Genomic DNA, 15,528 nt, shown 5'->3' on the forward strand with positions numbered 1-15,528 from the left:
GCAATGATTTATCATTGAATTCAAATTTTACTAATTTATTACGTCCATTATGACTCCGGTATGAGGCCATACACTCTTGAACAACACAGATCATTTTATATTTTTTTACATTTCAATAAAATTATATAACCTTAAATATTAGTATTATCTCAATAAATCAAAAGAGTAGTTATAACAGTTAGTATTACTAAAATAATTAAAATGTATTTAAATTTAAATAATTATTGACTATTCACTATTGCAAAATATTACTATTATACCAGAAAAAATCGGACCTATTTTTTAAATTTGTATATACCTCTGTCCTCTGTTCAGATTTCATAATGGTATTCACACTGGTTAAATATTAATTATTATACATTCGCCTTACTAAAAATACCTATTGATATTTAAAATTTTTTATTGTGATTTGGTGCGTAACAAAATCATTGTTAGTTAACATCGACTTTCCCACAATTTTGATTTTTTGATTTAGCTTCTCCAAAAATTAAAATACAAAAATGTTTAAATACTCTTTTTTAATATGACGTTTTCCGGAATTTGGGGGGATAATATCAAAAAAGTGGGAGAGTCGATTTCAAGTAGACTTGACGACGAATTCAAATCTGTTTTCAGAATTCTTATCGCTTCAATAGATCAATTGGAATGTTTGGCAAAAAACACGTCTAAAATACTATGTTGCGCGTGTGTTAGACAAAAGCAGAAAATCACGGTATCGAATCCCCTTAAGGGCGCATCATGCTTTAAATTTTAAGGAGTAATATTTAGGCAATTCATATGACATGAACATTAGGGCTATGTCTAACTGTCAGTAGTAAATGATCATTAGAAAATTTTCCGAGAATCGCTGTAATGCCGCGTGTTGAAAGCCGTTGTGCTTTGCAGTCTCCGTCGCTGCTGTAACAATTGTAACTTAAGTCGCCGTCGTGCCGAAGCAGCCGGGCCCGCGCCTAGCTACCATAATATGGTGTCTTGATGCTGTCAACCGCCATCTCGTCACACGGAAAACGGATTTGGGCGAATTACCGCCGAACATCGTAAAGTGCACTCCCCCCACGTCACCGTCATCTTGTCTAAGAGTTTTTCCACAGGGCGGGAGGGAGTAGAAAACTGCGGATTTCATTTTCATCGGCAGCAACCCTCAGTAACAGCCACTAACGGGCGCCTCTCCATGCGACGACGACAATGCGCCTAGGCCGTCCTCGCGGAGATTTGATCGTTACCGAGGTTGCTTCCAAATCCTTCAGCCTGTCTGGTTTTGTATCGTCCCTCTCTTCTTGTACGCCCTCAGCTGGTAAGTCTTCCTCGTCCACCATAATATCGCCAGTATGTACAGCCTTGACCTGCAAGGTTGTTCCCGGAGGGCGCCAGTACTGGTGTACCTAGCGTCACCGCCTTTTAGCGTGCATACGGAATTCACTAACTCTGTGACAATGTCGCCCAATCATTTCATCAGCATCGTCGTTTTTTAAAAGTATTTCTTTTTCTTCGAATTGATGAAAGGGTTCATCCATATAGCGCCATAGTGGTAATCCAACTATAGAAGTTCTTCTTAATTTTCTCTTCAACGATTTCGATGGTAGTTGATAGTGATAGTGGCCATGTTTGTAACGTGTGTACAAGCCATCGAGTACGGCCATCGTTCAATAATCAACAAGCGTGAGGATTTCGGGCCGGTTTATTTTTCCAAAAACCATTAGATACTTATTATAAGTACGCGTAATTATAATATATTACTATATTAGGTATACTAAAATATTTTAACGATGATTTCTATATCGATTTGTATTTTATACATTTATACTACAGTGCTCGTCTTATACTTTCATGTGATTATGTGAAGTCTTTTAGATTCTGAGCGCGAAGCGATGAATGTATTTATTTTACAATGGCATGTGTTTTTTTTTATGTATATTCAATATTGTGTAAGTACAAGTTTTATAGTAATGAAATTAGTTTTAAAAACTAAAGAAGGTTTTTAATTTATTTTATTTTAATTTACAGTAATATTGACTCGGTTGCTACGGTTGCACGTGAACGATAGTGAAATAATCGATAGGTTAACCCCTGGCGAAGCACTGCTCGAAGTTAAATAAAAACCTTTAATAATAATAATTAATAAATAAAAACCTTAAATAATTAATAATAATAAAAACCTTTAATTAATTAATAATAAAAAATGATTAATCTTCTTTTTTAAGGGTGATTTCTGAAACCAAATTCAAAATTGGATTTAGTTCATATAGTTAGTTCCCATTTAGAGGTCAATATTGAAACATTATAATTAGTCCTTATAGTATTGTTAAGAAAACACAAAGTAATATACCAACGGACAATAATAGTCACGTATATAGCGATAATAATATATATTTTATTTAGCAGCACAAAAAATTACAAAAAATGATATATATAATATATAATATATATAATAAATAATTATAAATAAATCATGTTTATAACACCACAACTCCCTTTTAGCATAATGCTTCAGTAGGGGGATATATAATTTTTAAATGTAGGTACTATGGTAAAATAAATATAATGAACTATGTTTGCCAACAATTTTGTAGCCACTTATAACAAAATTGAATAAGTTTTTTTTTTTGAGCTTGTCATTAGATTATTGATTTAAGTGTATAATAGTTAAAACTTAAAAAAAAAAATTATTTAGTTCTTGTAAATCATTTAAATTAAAAATGCTAAAGTATTTATAAAAGTAGTAATGCATTTACTTTAGATGTCCATAGTTGATAAACTAGCGAACCAAAATTGATGATTTGACTATCAACGTTTTCAGGGGAAAAAGTTTTACCAGAAATAATTACTAACGTTAGGCGTTATGGCTGTATGCCGTGTGTCTATACAAATTAAAAAATCATGTCGGGTGACTTTTTGACGTGGTTCCAAATGGCCGAATGAGATAGTAGGGGCATTTTTGGTTTCAACGTTGGCACAACTAAATAATAAATATCAGCTCCCGAGTGTATCAAATTGTTGTTATCAACATGGTTCGTTCGGTAGGTTAAAGTTTTGAATTTTGATAGGTCCTATCGTCTCCCACCCCCATAATCTTAGGCCGTGCTCGTAACGTTCTATAAATATATCTTTCGACGCACAACTCATAATATTGTTGGTGCCCCCACGCCACCGTATCCACTCACACAACATTTGCGCTAACACCGTGACTGCGCTACTGTGCATGCGACTACCGACCGTCCCACCAACTATTTCTGATTAGTGATTAGTTTATTTACCGTTGGAGTGCTTTGGCGTTACGCGTCAATTGCGTCATTGGTTGGTAGTTTGTACTTTAGTATTCTCACACTCGCCCGCAGTCGGTGCTCTGTACTAGTCATTGCTCGCCGACGGCCTTACTTCGTTTCGTCACCGCCGTCCGCTTGTCGACTGCCCGACGTTTTATTGACGACAGACGTTTTTTCGGTGAGTACCAGCCCTCGATAATATTATTTCAACCCCTTGCGCAAAATATGTCAACGTCATTGAAAACGGTGACGTGTAACTAACCCGTGTGAAGTGTAGACCATTAAAGGAACTATAGAACATAGATGTTAAATGTGTAAAGTAAATGTGACGGGTGCTAAAATTATCGAACTTACTATTGCAGGCGAGCCGTTTTTTCGGGCTGATAAAATTTGATGTGTCCAGCGCCGATTTCTTAAACTATAATAATGCAAACTGAATGGAAATTGTTTTTTTATTCATTTTTAAGAAAAAATATCCGAAGGACACCACAATATTGGGAAACAATTCTACATTTTCATAAAATATTTATTTTTTTTTCTTCATTAAATATTTTATGAACATTCCGATGATTTTATATCCTTTAATCATGTTTGCCTTTTGGAGGGAGGATAAGGTTGTGTTTAGTTGTTTACCATAGTCTATAAATAAGTTATTTTTTCGGAAAAAACTTTCAACGCCGAATCTTTGTATGTTGGTATTGCGACATTCACTATAAAAAAATATTAGGTACCTAAAAGATATTTGTATCATTAAAAACATTTTCTAAATCTAAACCAAAATTAAATTAAACACATTTTTTAATATATGTGATTGATTAATGATTATTCAAAATTAAAACATTCATAATAAATAAACAATTATAGTTACAGTTAACAAATTTCAGTATTAAATACGATAAGTTACATAAAATAGTAAATTAAGAAATAGTTCGTCTAAAGTACGAATTAGGAGGATATCTCAATATCGTTTTATCTTTATTCGTGGTATAAAGTACGATTTCAAAATTCAAATCAAACCTAATACTCTTTCACTTTTGTCAAAAATTCAGTTTCGGGAATTACCCATATACCTACTCTCTAAAGAAAAGGGTACTCCCTAATTTGTCCAGTCACTACTTCGCGAAATTAGTGGTATATTAACCATCTCATATTCTCATCTAAACTTAATAATAAACTAATAATTAATTTTAAAAACTAGGTATTATTTCTTAGTAGGTAACGGACAAATTATTACCTACCTAATAGAACAAAATAATGCGTAATAACCTAAGTACCTTTCTATAAATTAAAACGATTAACGGCATACACATTCATTTTTTTTATGGAAATATTATAACATACTTCCCTAATCCAGATATTGTCTAAACAGCGACATTGTGCCGTTTGTGGTTTTACCGATGTCGTGTTTGAGACTTGGGACAGCCAACGCCCACGTACAATGATAATGATAATAATATATTATTATAATAGACGATACCTTATAGGTATCAACTGGCTACTATACTATAGACTATACAATAGTATCAAGTTTTTTAATTTTCTTGTATGTCAATTTCGTGGGAACCTACCTATTTAATTTGCTCAGTATAAATGTAATAAAGTAGGTATTGCACTAGGTACTTACAAAAATTAGGTAATATGGTAAAAGATAATTTTTTTTCATTTGTTCATGTAGACTGTATTTGTGTTAAGTAGGTTATACAGAAAACTGAAAAATGAGCGGGGACGCTTATTCAGAACGTACGTTCATCATGGTCAAGCCGGATGGCGTTCAACGCGGCCTGGTTGGTAAGATAATTAAGCGCTTTGAAGAAAAAGGATTCAAATTGGTCGCAATGAAGTTCATGTGGGCAAGTACTCCTATAGTTTTTAATATTAAATAACAGTATTTATCATTTTCAATAACTATTTAATGCTTGAAAGTAGACATGAAACTAAATAATAGACAAATACTACTTTTATACACTGTACATTAAATGAACAAATGTTATTTGTGACTTTCAATTGCTTGGATAATAAATGTTGATGTTTTAGTAATAGTTTTATCAAGTTCAAACTTGTGAGTTGGCATAATGTAATTGCGAATACCTTAAATAAATCCAGATTTTGAGTTCTGGTTTTTCCCTAAGATTAATGACAGATTTGTGGAGCCCTTCAGCCCTACAGCTTAATTCAAAAATAGCACAAACATTATAATTTAATAACACTTATTTTTATATTTCTCATAGCTAATATGTACTTAATCGGGAAAAACTTAAATTTTAAAGGTAATAAATAATCAGAAAAAAAACTAATAAAGTCAAGTCTCAATCTCAAGGAAATTTGACTTTGTAGTTTTCAAGTTATGTACCTCAAACATAACTTAAAAATATTTTAAAGGACAAGACAAATTTGAGTTATAGAGATTATACTGGACTGTACTAAGATATTTGATTTTATTACTATTTTACAATTTATTTTATATTTATTAAAAATTACAAACAATTAATCTACTCTGCAGTGTATTTATTTATTATAATGGAAAATACAATTTTTTGTGAGAGGATAAAATGTTGGGAAGGGTGTTAGAACCCTAACACTATGTACATTACTTTGGCAAATTTAAAATGTAAAAGATTGAATTCATATTTCTTATTTCTATTAATACACCTATGTATTTAAGTAGACCATCCCAAAAAAATTCATTAATATTTTTTTAAATAATGTTACATTCCTTTTTTCGTTTCTTGGCAATACTAAATAAACTTTTTGTTTTTATGAAGAATATAAAACATTTAATTAATAAGAATACATAGGTTAAAGTAGTTAAAAATAACTTTTGAATTGTCTTGCTTTTTTTAATGTTTAGAGTATTAATTTCTTACATTTTTTTTTAAAAAATAATAAATATGTTCCATATAACATAATATATTAGGTTAGAATTTATATTTTTAAATAACAGTAGTTAAATTTTAAATCAAGTTACTTATTAATCTTATTATTAATTTTAGGCATCTGAAGAATTGTTATCAAAACACTACGCTGATTTATCAAGCAGGCCATTTTTTCCAGGTCTTGTCAAATACATGGCTTCTGCACCAGTAGTGCCAATGGTTATTAGACACAACATTGGTTACTTGATTAAAATTTAAATAATTAAGTTGTGTTGTATAGGTATGGGAAGGATTGGATGTTGTAAAAACTGGACGTTTCATTCTTGGCGCAACTGACCCAAAAAATTCAAATCCTGGTACAATTAGAGGTGATCTCTGTGTTCAAGTTGGCCGGTAAATATTTCTAACATCCATAAGTTATAACAATTTTTGTTATTATTTAATAATTATTTTAAAACCGTTACTTATTATTATTAGCAACATAATTCATGGTTCAGACGCTGTAGAATCAGCCAACAAAGAAATTGCACTGTGGTTTTCGGAGAAGGAAGTGGTATCATGGTCAAGGTCTAGTGATTCTTGGTTATATGGAGAAAACTAAAATAAAATTATTGATTTTTCGAGCTTATATAAACAGTTACTGGGTCATTAGATCAATTAGTTATAATTTGGTAGTAGAAATGTACTTACCTAATTATTATCAAAATTACTTAACAATTGATTCAATATGCCTTATGCTCATTTGCAATTCTATAAAAAATGAATTAAATCTTTTATTTTGAAAATATTATTCTTATAAATATATTTTATGTACATCAATTAAAATTTTACAATACTGAATATTAGTTTTTTTGTTTTTTCCTCATTTGATCTTCATCATTACTTTCACTTTTTTTATTTTTTCCTGCTAACCAAGATGTCATAAAAGTGCTGCTTTTGTTAACTCTGTAAATAAACAATAAATTTAGAATTACTTGTTGAAAGTATTAGAAAGTTAAGTTAAAAATATTTAATAATACAGATATTAAGCAATTTAGTTGTTTAGAACTTACTAAAAGTGATTATAATAATAATTATGCTTTGTGCCCTTTGCACAAGTTGGTCACCTACTACCGTTCTTATTTTAAATAGAGTATAGTTACGTAGTTACAGTACTGTGTGTGTGGTATGCATTATACTATTATTTCATATTTTAAATTCAACAGTTTTAACTTAAACAATAATGCTAAGTATGGGACACTTCTCATTAATTTAGACAACATCTAGGCACATAACAATAGTCATGTATTGGTGCTTTTATGTGACATTTCTATCTATACCATCTTCCAAAGAAGAAGACACTAGGCGGCCACGGGAAAAGTAGTTTTGCTACGTAAATCTGGTGTCTTCTTTTTTGGAACAGGGTATAGTAGTATAAGATTATGGCAATATTCTAACATATTTGATATAGATCTCTTAATCTTAAAATAATATAATAATAATGTGACCTATCTAAAGAATTTTGCAATCCATAGGTTGAGAGACATAGTTCAATCATGGTACAGACTATAGATAAAATTTTAATTAATACACAAAAGAACCAGAAACACTATGCCATAGCCTTTAACATTTAAGTACAATTATACTGGTATTTACTTCTAGTCTTGTATTTTTAATGAACATTTAATTGTTGAAATTTATAAAAATATAAATTGACAGTATTAGTTTGAAAATTAAAATAATAACAAGTAATTTACACTATAAAATATACATTTAGACTAAAATCAAACAAATTATCAAATTGTTTAAATAAAAGTACACGTACATTTTAGATATTGGCTTATTGCAATCCTCGCTTTTGTTACGTGAGTTGTTAACAATGCTTGACACTTCATACCACATCAGATTATCAATAGGGCGAAGCATAGAGATGGCTCGACTTTCAGACACCCTTCTAGTATCTAACCAATCCTAAGTATTTAAAAAAAGTAAAATCTCAAATTATACATGTTTAAATAATGTATTACTTTAATTACATGGACCAATATTAACCTCTATAAGCTGTTCATTATCTAAGACTGCAGGAATTCTGTGATGAAGTTGAGAAAATGTCTTGCTCGATTCCATTGTGATAACCGAATAGCTATAAACTTCACCATTGGGTGACTTCCATTTATTGTAAATACCAGCTAATTGAAGTAGAGATGGTCCATTCCACCCAGATTGCTCTGTCCATTGAGCTGATTCCCAAGCATTTGTATCATAAACTGAAACCTTAATAAAAGTATTTCTTATAAAATTAAATACATTTTTTTAAGTATTTGTTTGTTATTTAAACCAAATCTACGGTGTATTGCCTGAACAAATACCTCAAATACAGGCATACAATAAATCATAAAATATTACAAGGACGCCACACCCGCATGTGTTGTCTCTGTCTTACAGCCACAGGTGTGTAACATACCAAATTTATGCTCAGCAGATCACATTTAGCTTCATTAAGAGGACGCTACTCATGCGTTTGTTGTCTCCGTCTTACACACTTACGACATAGCAAATTTTCGTTCACTAGTTTCAATAGTAGGCTGTTGTTTTTGATATTAGAGTGAATTGACCTAATATAACATTTTTAAATAATAACATAATCTGTACTCAAGCGTTGGCTTTTATTCAATATTTTAATTTTTAAGCTAGATATGAGCATTTTTAATTTTTGATATTTCGTACACACATATATTACTTGAAAATGAAAATATTGAAAAATCGCCAACGCTTAAGCACAGATAATATTCTTACCTAAAGTATGATAATAGGTGAATTCACTCTAATATTAAAACTAACAGCATACTATTGAAACTAGTGAACGGAAATTTTCTATATCTTGCGTGTGTAAGACGGAGACCACAAATGCATGGGTAGCGTCCTCTTAATTTAAAAATTAAAGTGAATCAACCTATTATGTTACTTGATGGTAAGAACATTATCTGGGTTTGTGTGTTGGTTTTCTACGATGGTTCAATTTTTTAGCAAGTTATGTGTATATAATATTGCGTAAATTAAAAATGCTCATAACTCACTTAAAAACGGAATAATCGTAAAAAAACTAACATAGCACAGATAATGTTCTTACCATCAAATTTCATAATTTTTCGAGTGGATTCAATCTAATTTTTAAACTAATGGAGCTATACATGATCTGCTAAGCGTCATTTTCTGTTACGTACTTGTAAGACATAAAAACAAATGCGGGTGTGGTGTCTTCTTAGTGGAATAGTAAGATAAGGCATACCATGAAAAAATAAATCAAATTTGAATTTAAAAACAGTTAGGTAATATTCATTAAGCCCCCATCCAATAAATTATTTTGGTTAAAGTATGGTTCATTTCTGTAGTAGGTAAATATACAAAGAGTAGAGAGAGAAGGAGAATAAGAGATTTATATTTTACCAGACAATGACTTAATTTTCACATTATACATAGCATAAATTATAACAATTAATATCTATAACTTTTTGAGTATATTATTAATTGTTCAGTGATTGACTGTTGATTAAACACAAAAAAGCTATTGCTTGAATTCAATAGGTACTAACTCCATTTTTTTGGGGCATGTGTATAAAGTAAGGCTTTTTCTTTCCAACTCCTTCTGTAGTTTTCCATTCGTAGAAACCTTCACAAATTACAATACATCGTTTTCCTTTAGTCAACGGTTCACTGTACAGTTTTGAATTAGTTACATTTTCTATTCGACAATTATTTGTGCTTAATCCATGATTGTTAAAGTTTCCCTAAAAATGATTTCTTAATTTAATATTAATAATGAAATGACAAAATATACAATGTTAATGATAACTATATCATCCGTAGTCACGGACGTCATGTTTATTTAGTCATGTCTGTGTATTTAGTTAAATACCTTATGCCAGGGAGGTATCATACCCCATATCATAGGCGTCAATATCCTAGATGGGTAGCCTACAAATTCTTTGCCGGAAACAAGAATAGGAGTTACATCAGTAGGCGCTATGTTGTTGGACTGCTTAAATTCAAAGTTACCATTCATTTCATCGTGCCATTCTGGTTGACAATACAATGTGTCTTTACGTTTTTTATAGCTTGTCGCTTTGCAATAAGTTTCACATCTCAAGTTACTAATAAAACACATAGAAGCTTACAATACAGTGTGATAAATCTTTAGTCAAGAACATCAAATTATTAAATATATTTATAAGATGGGGTTAAAACGGTTTGAAATCCATAGATACTCGCTTCAAAGATAGTTATCTAAGAGAGTTATTTTATGAATAAAAACAAAACCACAAAACCATCATATAACGGTATTAATTGTTATGTTAGTCTTCAGTCAAAATTCAGCATTTTAAATAATAAAAATAAAATGTATAGGTAGTTATATTCCAAACATTGATTTGAATTTACGGAAAGTAAATTAATTTTGAATTACGTTAAGTAAATATATTTATGCAGTAATGTCGTGAATCATCATCCGCATTCGTAAATTATAAATGTATAAGTTACTCACCAAGCAGTTCGGCCGCACATTTTCTTTTCAGTATCAATTCTTTAATTCCAACACTAAACAATTAATACAATTTTCACCGTATAGGTAAAATTAACTACTTATAATTAACAACAATATTTAAATTATAAATAATAAAAGCAACCGCACTGCCACACATTACTCCACGGATATGATTCAAGAAATTGAAATATCTAATTCCGAACATTACTCAAATGTGTTATCGCTATTCATATTCAAATACTTGTAATATTTGCTATTTGGCGGTAATTTGATAACACATCACTACAATTCTCAACCTCAAAAAAGTCTAACCAGCTGTATTTTCATCACCAAATATTGGGAAAACTGCTTATTGGGACAATCATTTTTTGGGAGAACTGAAACACTCCCATATTTTGTGGACAGGCAGCAAGGCAGCTGCAGGCGCTCTTCAAATCATAAAACAATAGCTTTGAATAGTGGAGAAAATTTTAAACATTTTCGCTCAAATGAGCCGAACGTCACTAATCAGTACGCACTCGCCAGTATCAATCTTTTTTCTATAATCATTGGTCAGATATCAGTCGTGTGCTTGCAAGGTTTATAGATTATATATAGAGCATGACCAATATAATAATATATAATATAAGAATTATCTATGACGACCACGGACTAAGATCATAGAACAATATATAATAGACTGGAAACGAGCAGCTTATCACGGCCACGAATATATTATGTACAAGAGGCAAAGTGCGGGGGGTCGCTATGTGTTCGTGGAGTTCACAGCGCCCTCTGCATTTAACACGGACTAAGATACAAATTGGGTAGCCAAATAAAACCACCGATAGCGCTGAAAACTTCAAGAACACATTTCTTATCGGCTAAGTGACACCTTTTCGTGGCCGTCCCTCGACCCCCGCCGACCATGTCGTTTCCAGTCCATAATTAAATTTAATTTGTCATGATATATCGAGTATAATCTATACACCTTGGTGTGCTTGCGTAGTTGCGCAGGGGAAGTAGATTGAGTACCCAGTTGGTCTGCTCCTCATCATTATTATCTATATACTGTAAACACGAAACGTCATTGATAAGTGATAGCCCGCTGGACGTAATAATAATATCTTACTATTTATAATACTAATATTCTGGGTAATACTACTATATTATTATTATATGATGTTATATTAATATTATAATTTATTATTCCATTTTTAATACATTCAACTATATATAGAATACTCCAACTCGAATAGTCGGAACAGCTGCAGCTGATGTCGGATAGCACTCGCCAGTCAACAGTCGGCACTCAGCACTCCACTGAGCAGTCTGGTTAATCTGTTGATGGCATCCGTGGCGCTCTGGCAGTCGTTTGGTGTGGTATACTAGTGTAGTAGTGTGTACAAACTACGAATTGTTGAAACGTGAAAGGTAAAACTACTAAACTAATTACTATTTTTAAAGCCATTTTAACAGCCAATCGTCAACCCATTTTTGACACCAGGCGGTCTGTAGATTTTTTGGAAGTTTGGAACACTCGTAGTTACTCGAACCATCCGTCCTCGGAGGTAAAATAACTGAATATCAGTCGGTTGAAGTAGACGCTACTATTTTTTTTTTTAAATTCAACCCCCCCCCTCCCCTTGTCCTGGATGATTGGTATATGGGATTGTGAAGTTTCATCAATTTTGACATTGTGTATAATATGATCGATCGTGTATGAGAAATGAGAGTGAATTTTTTAAGCGACGATCAATGATATCCTCGTGGAACTTGTAATATTTCATATTATATTGTAGTCTACTAGTCCTCGTACATCCGCGTGGTTTTGGACATAAATACAATAATACATGACACTTGATTATAATAATTAATAATGATTTATTACCTATTACCCCTTAGTTTTGAAATGTATTTGATTGTATCATTTCTACTCGCACCAACTAGTCTCACTTGTGTTTACCGTGTACACTCCCCGATGACTAACATTGACAAACCAACTTTTAAAAGTATAGACCTCATCACTGTCATCAACGGTCTTCATAACTCAAAGTACAGTTCTGGTACTCGATGAGATTGGTTTCAACGTTTTTCCGCACCTACTCTATAGTCTACACATAAATTTTTGCTCTGAGTATTGAACCACATATTTTAAATTTTATTGGTTGGCATTTTTGTTTGCCGTCAGAGATGCATTGTTCAATACCCATATCAGTTATGTTTAAAACCATACACAATCTTCAGTGTTGGATCCAAGGCTTAATATTGGGAGGGAAAAGTACAAAAATTGGTTAAACAAAAGGAAACTATGGCGATTGGGGGGAGGGGGGTCCAAATGCCCCCTCTGGATCTGCCATTGACAGTCTTACCTGGTTCATATTTTGTTGAAAATAAATAATATACATTTATTAATTAACATTGCCATTTTGTTTAAGTTATGTTTGTTTGAATTAAATTCTTGTTGAATATATTTTTTTGACTATTTTTAATTTTATTTTTGAATAATTAGGTTTAAAGCAGCAATCATGAAGTGTTCAGACTGTGGTTCTTTGAACCTCGATTCCAGTGATGGACCAACAGTATGCATGGATTGCGGTGGAGTCATGGACGAATCACATATTGTCTCTGAAGTCCAATTCGAAGAAACTGATCATGGATCTCGTGCTGTTGGACAGTTTTTATCATCTGATTCTCAAGCCGCAAATTTCCATAACTTTGGTAGCGCTTTCCACCATGGCATGAAGCAACCGTCTCGAGAAATGACTCAAGCCAAAGCTAGACGTGGTATACAAGTATTAAGCAACAGTCTCAACCTTAGTCCTCAAACCTTGGAAAACGCTTGCGTCTATTACAATATGGCATTGAAAAGGCACTTTACTCGAGGCAGAAAGAATGCCTTAATCTATGCAGCATCTGTTTATATAGCGTGCCGTATGGAAGGCACTATGCACATGCTATTAGATGTAGCTGATGCTAGTGAAGTTAATGCATTTGAACTAGGAAAGACATACCTGAGAATGATGCAAACATTGACTCTGACAGTACCTAGTCTTGATCCCAGTATTTTCCTTATGCGTTTTGTTAATTCTCTGGATTTTGGTGATAAAACCCATATTGTGTATACGACAGCAATGCGATTACTGCAAAGAATGATGAGGGACTCAATTCATACAGGTACATTTATTAATATGGCCTATTAATAGCTAGGTATTGTTAATTTATCATTCATTATACAGCATCTACATAATATATTTGTAGCTGTAGTACCTTACTCAGTTATACCGTAGTGTATAATTTTTTTATCAACATTTAACTTAAGAACTCTACACCTTCAATACAAGCAGTTGCTTATAGACTGCGTACATATTTTGTATTTACTTATAATTTGGGTTATTTTATGTTATTTTACAAATTCAATTTGATATCAAATTATGTCCATTGTCTAATTGCTTGTTTCATATTTTAGGTAGAAGACCGTCCAGTTTATGTGGTGCAGCTTTGTTGATTTCAGGGCGTATGCATGATTTTAATCGTACTACTGATGACATTATTAAAGTTGTTCACTGTCACCATGCCACTTTGAAGAAACGGTTATTGGAATTCAAAGACACACCTTCTAGTATGTTGTCAATTGAAGAGTTTATGACTGTTGACTTGGAAGAAACCCACGATCCTCCATCCTATCGAGTAGCTCGTGCTAGAGATAAGGAGCGCATAGACAAGTTTTTTGAAGCAAACGATAGTGAAAAAGTGATAGATGAAGTAAAAACTGCAATTGAAAAAGAACTAAGTAAGAAAAAAAATACTACCGTTTTAGGTGTCAACTTGGTTGAAATTGCAGCAGCAGCATCCCCTGAACCAGGAAGCAGTTGCAAACCTGTCAATGTAGGGCCTTCGTTAGAAATTATGGGTTTATCTGAAAATAAACGGTCTTATGAAGAAGACGACGAAGAGGAATCATTGTGTGATGTTGTAATAGATGAAGATGAAATAGACTCTTATATTCTATCTAAGGAAAGCCATCAAATTAAGAGAAATATGTGGATGAAAATGCATGGTACTGCTTTCAGAAAGATGCAATTGAGCAGGGAAGAAAGAGCTAAAAATCCAAAGGTTATCAGAGCTAAAGAAAAAAAAGCCAAAAATGCATTACGAACACCAGCAAAGACGGCGGCTGAAGCTGTAGAACGAGTTTTGAAAAAGAAAAAACTATCATCAAAAATCAACTACGACATACTTGACAATCTTGACAGTTTTGTTAATTCTGATTCCTCATCTTTACCTGGACTATAGCTTGTTTTATAATAATATAACTTATGAATTAGATTTTGTTATATTTAGTTGCTAAATAAATTAGACATGTAAATACTATTTTTTTAAGCATGTACACATTTGTATAAGATATAAAATAATGTACTCCAAAACGAAAAGAACTGGATGAGTTGATAGTATCACAAGCTCTAATATTTTCTGTATAACATGCATTTATTAAAAAAAAAAAAGCTTTTACATTCTGTAACAAACTCAATAAGTTATATTTTTATTAATTATTAAGCAATTATTTTTAATTTATGAGATTATAACATTCATGATATTGTGTATTATATTAGCTATATTTACATTTTCAGTATATAAGACTAAATAAGGCCTAACCAAAAATTGTACCTATTTTTATCCCTACCTTGACTAGGTTAAAGTGACCACACAAAATGTTCACTTACAAAAAAGTCTAGATCTATTTGGGAATTAATTAGGAAAAAAAAATTAAAATTTCTACTGACGAAGTAAAATTGGTTTAGATGCTATTGGAGAATCAATTGGCAGAAAAAGTATAGGATAAACTCGTACCATATAAAAAACTTGACAAGATTTATGTATAAAATACAAGCTG

General features: G+C 31.9%; 3 protein-coding genes across 6 annotated transcripts; 2 read left to right on the forward strand and 1 right to left on the reverse strand.

The window, feature by feature from the left end:
• The first annotated feature begins 3,185 nt into the window (after positions 1-3,185).
• On the forward strand, positions 3,186-6,976 carry LOC132944417 (nucleoside diphosphate kinase-like). Of its 3 annotated transcripts, none has more exons than XM_061013739.1 (5): positions 3,186-3,441; positions 4,956-5,113; positions 6,254-6,355; positions 6,417-6,529; positions 6,614-6,976. In XM_061013739.1, exons 2-5 carry the CDS (start codon positions 4,979-4,981, stop codon positions 6,735-6,737), a joined length of 474 nt encoding a protein of 157 aa, XP_060869722.1. In that variant the 5' UTR covers positions 3,186-3,441; positions 4,956-4,978; the 3' UTR covers positions 6,738-6,976. The 3 variants fall into 3 exon arrangements, with proteins under 3 accessions (XP_060869722.1, XP_060869721.1, XP_060869723.1); XM_061013738.1 differs by having other exon boundaries at positions 3,195-3,441; positions 4,959-5,113; XM_061013740.1 differs by lacking the exon at positions 3,186-3,441 and having other exon boundaries at positions 4,942-5,113.
• On the reverse strand, positions 6,942-11,271 carry LOC132944416 (abasic site processing protein HMCES). The gene is made up of 6 exons (XM_061013737.1): positions 10,656-11,271; positions 10,032-10,266; positions 9,709-9,903; positions 8,168-8,389; positions 7,941-8,086; positions 6,942-7,081 (listed from the first exon to the last, which is right to left on the reverse strand). The coding sequence occupies exons 1-6, from the start codon at positions 10,673-10,675 to the stop codon at positions 6,979-6,981; spliced, it is 921 nt and encodes a 306-aa protein (XP_060869720.1). The 5' UTR covers positions 10,676-11,271; the 3' UTR covers positions 6,942-6,978.
• A 259-nt stretch (positions 11,272-11,530) lies between these two features.
• On the forward strand, positions 11,531-15,243 carry LOC132944415 (transcription factor IIIB 90 kDa subunit). 2 transcript variants are annotated; one of them, XM_061013735.1, is made up of 4 exons: positions 11,531-11,789; positions 11,875-12,068; positions 13,147-13,811; positions 14,104-15,243. In XM_061013735.1, the coding sequence occupies exons 3-4, from the start codon at positions 13,163-13,165 to the stop codon at positions 14,928-14,930; spliced, it is 1,476 nt and encodes a 491-aa protein (XP_060869718.1). In that variant the 5' UTR covers positions 11,531-11,789; positions 11,875-12,068; positions 13,147-13,162; the 3' UTR covers positions 14,931-15,243. The 2 variants fall into 2 exon arrangements, with proteins under 2 accessions (XP_060869718.1, XP_060869719.1); XM_061013736.1 differs by lacking the exon at positions 11,531-11,789 and having other exon boundaries at positions 11,796-12,068.
• Positions 15,244-15,528: the final 285 nt, after the last annotated feature.

This window comes from Metopolophium dirhodum, chromosome 5, assembly GCF_019925205.1.
Source record: "Metopolophium dirhodum isolate CAU chromosome 5, ASM1992520v1, whole genome shotgun sequence".
Classification (NCBI taxonomy): Eukaryota; Metazoa; Arthropoda; class Insecta; order Hemiptera; family Aphididae; genus Metopolophium; species Metopolophium dirhodum.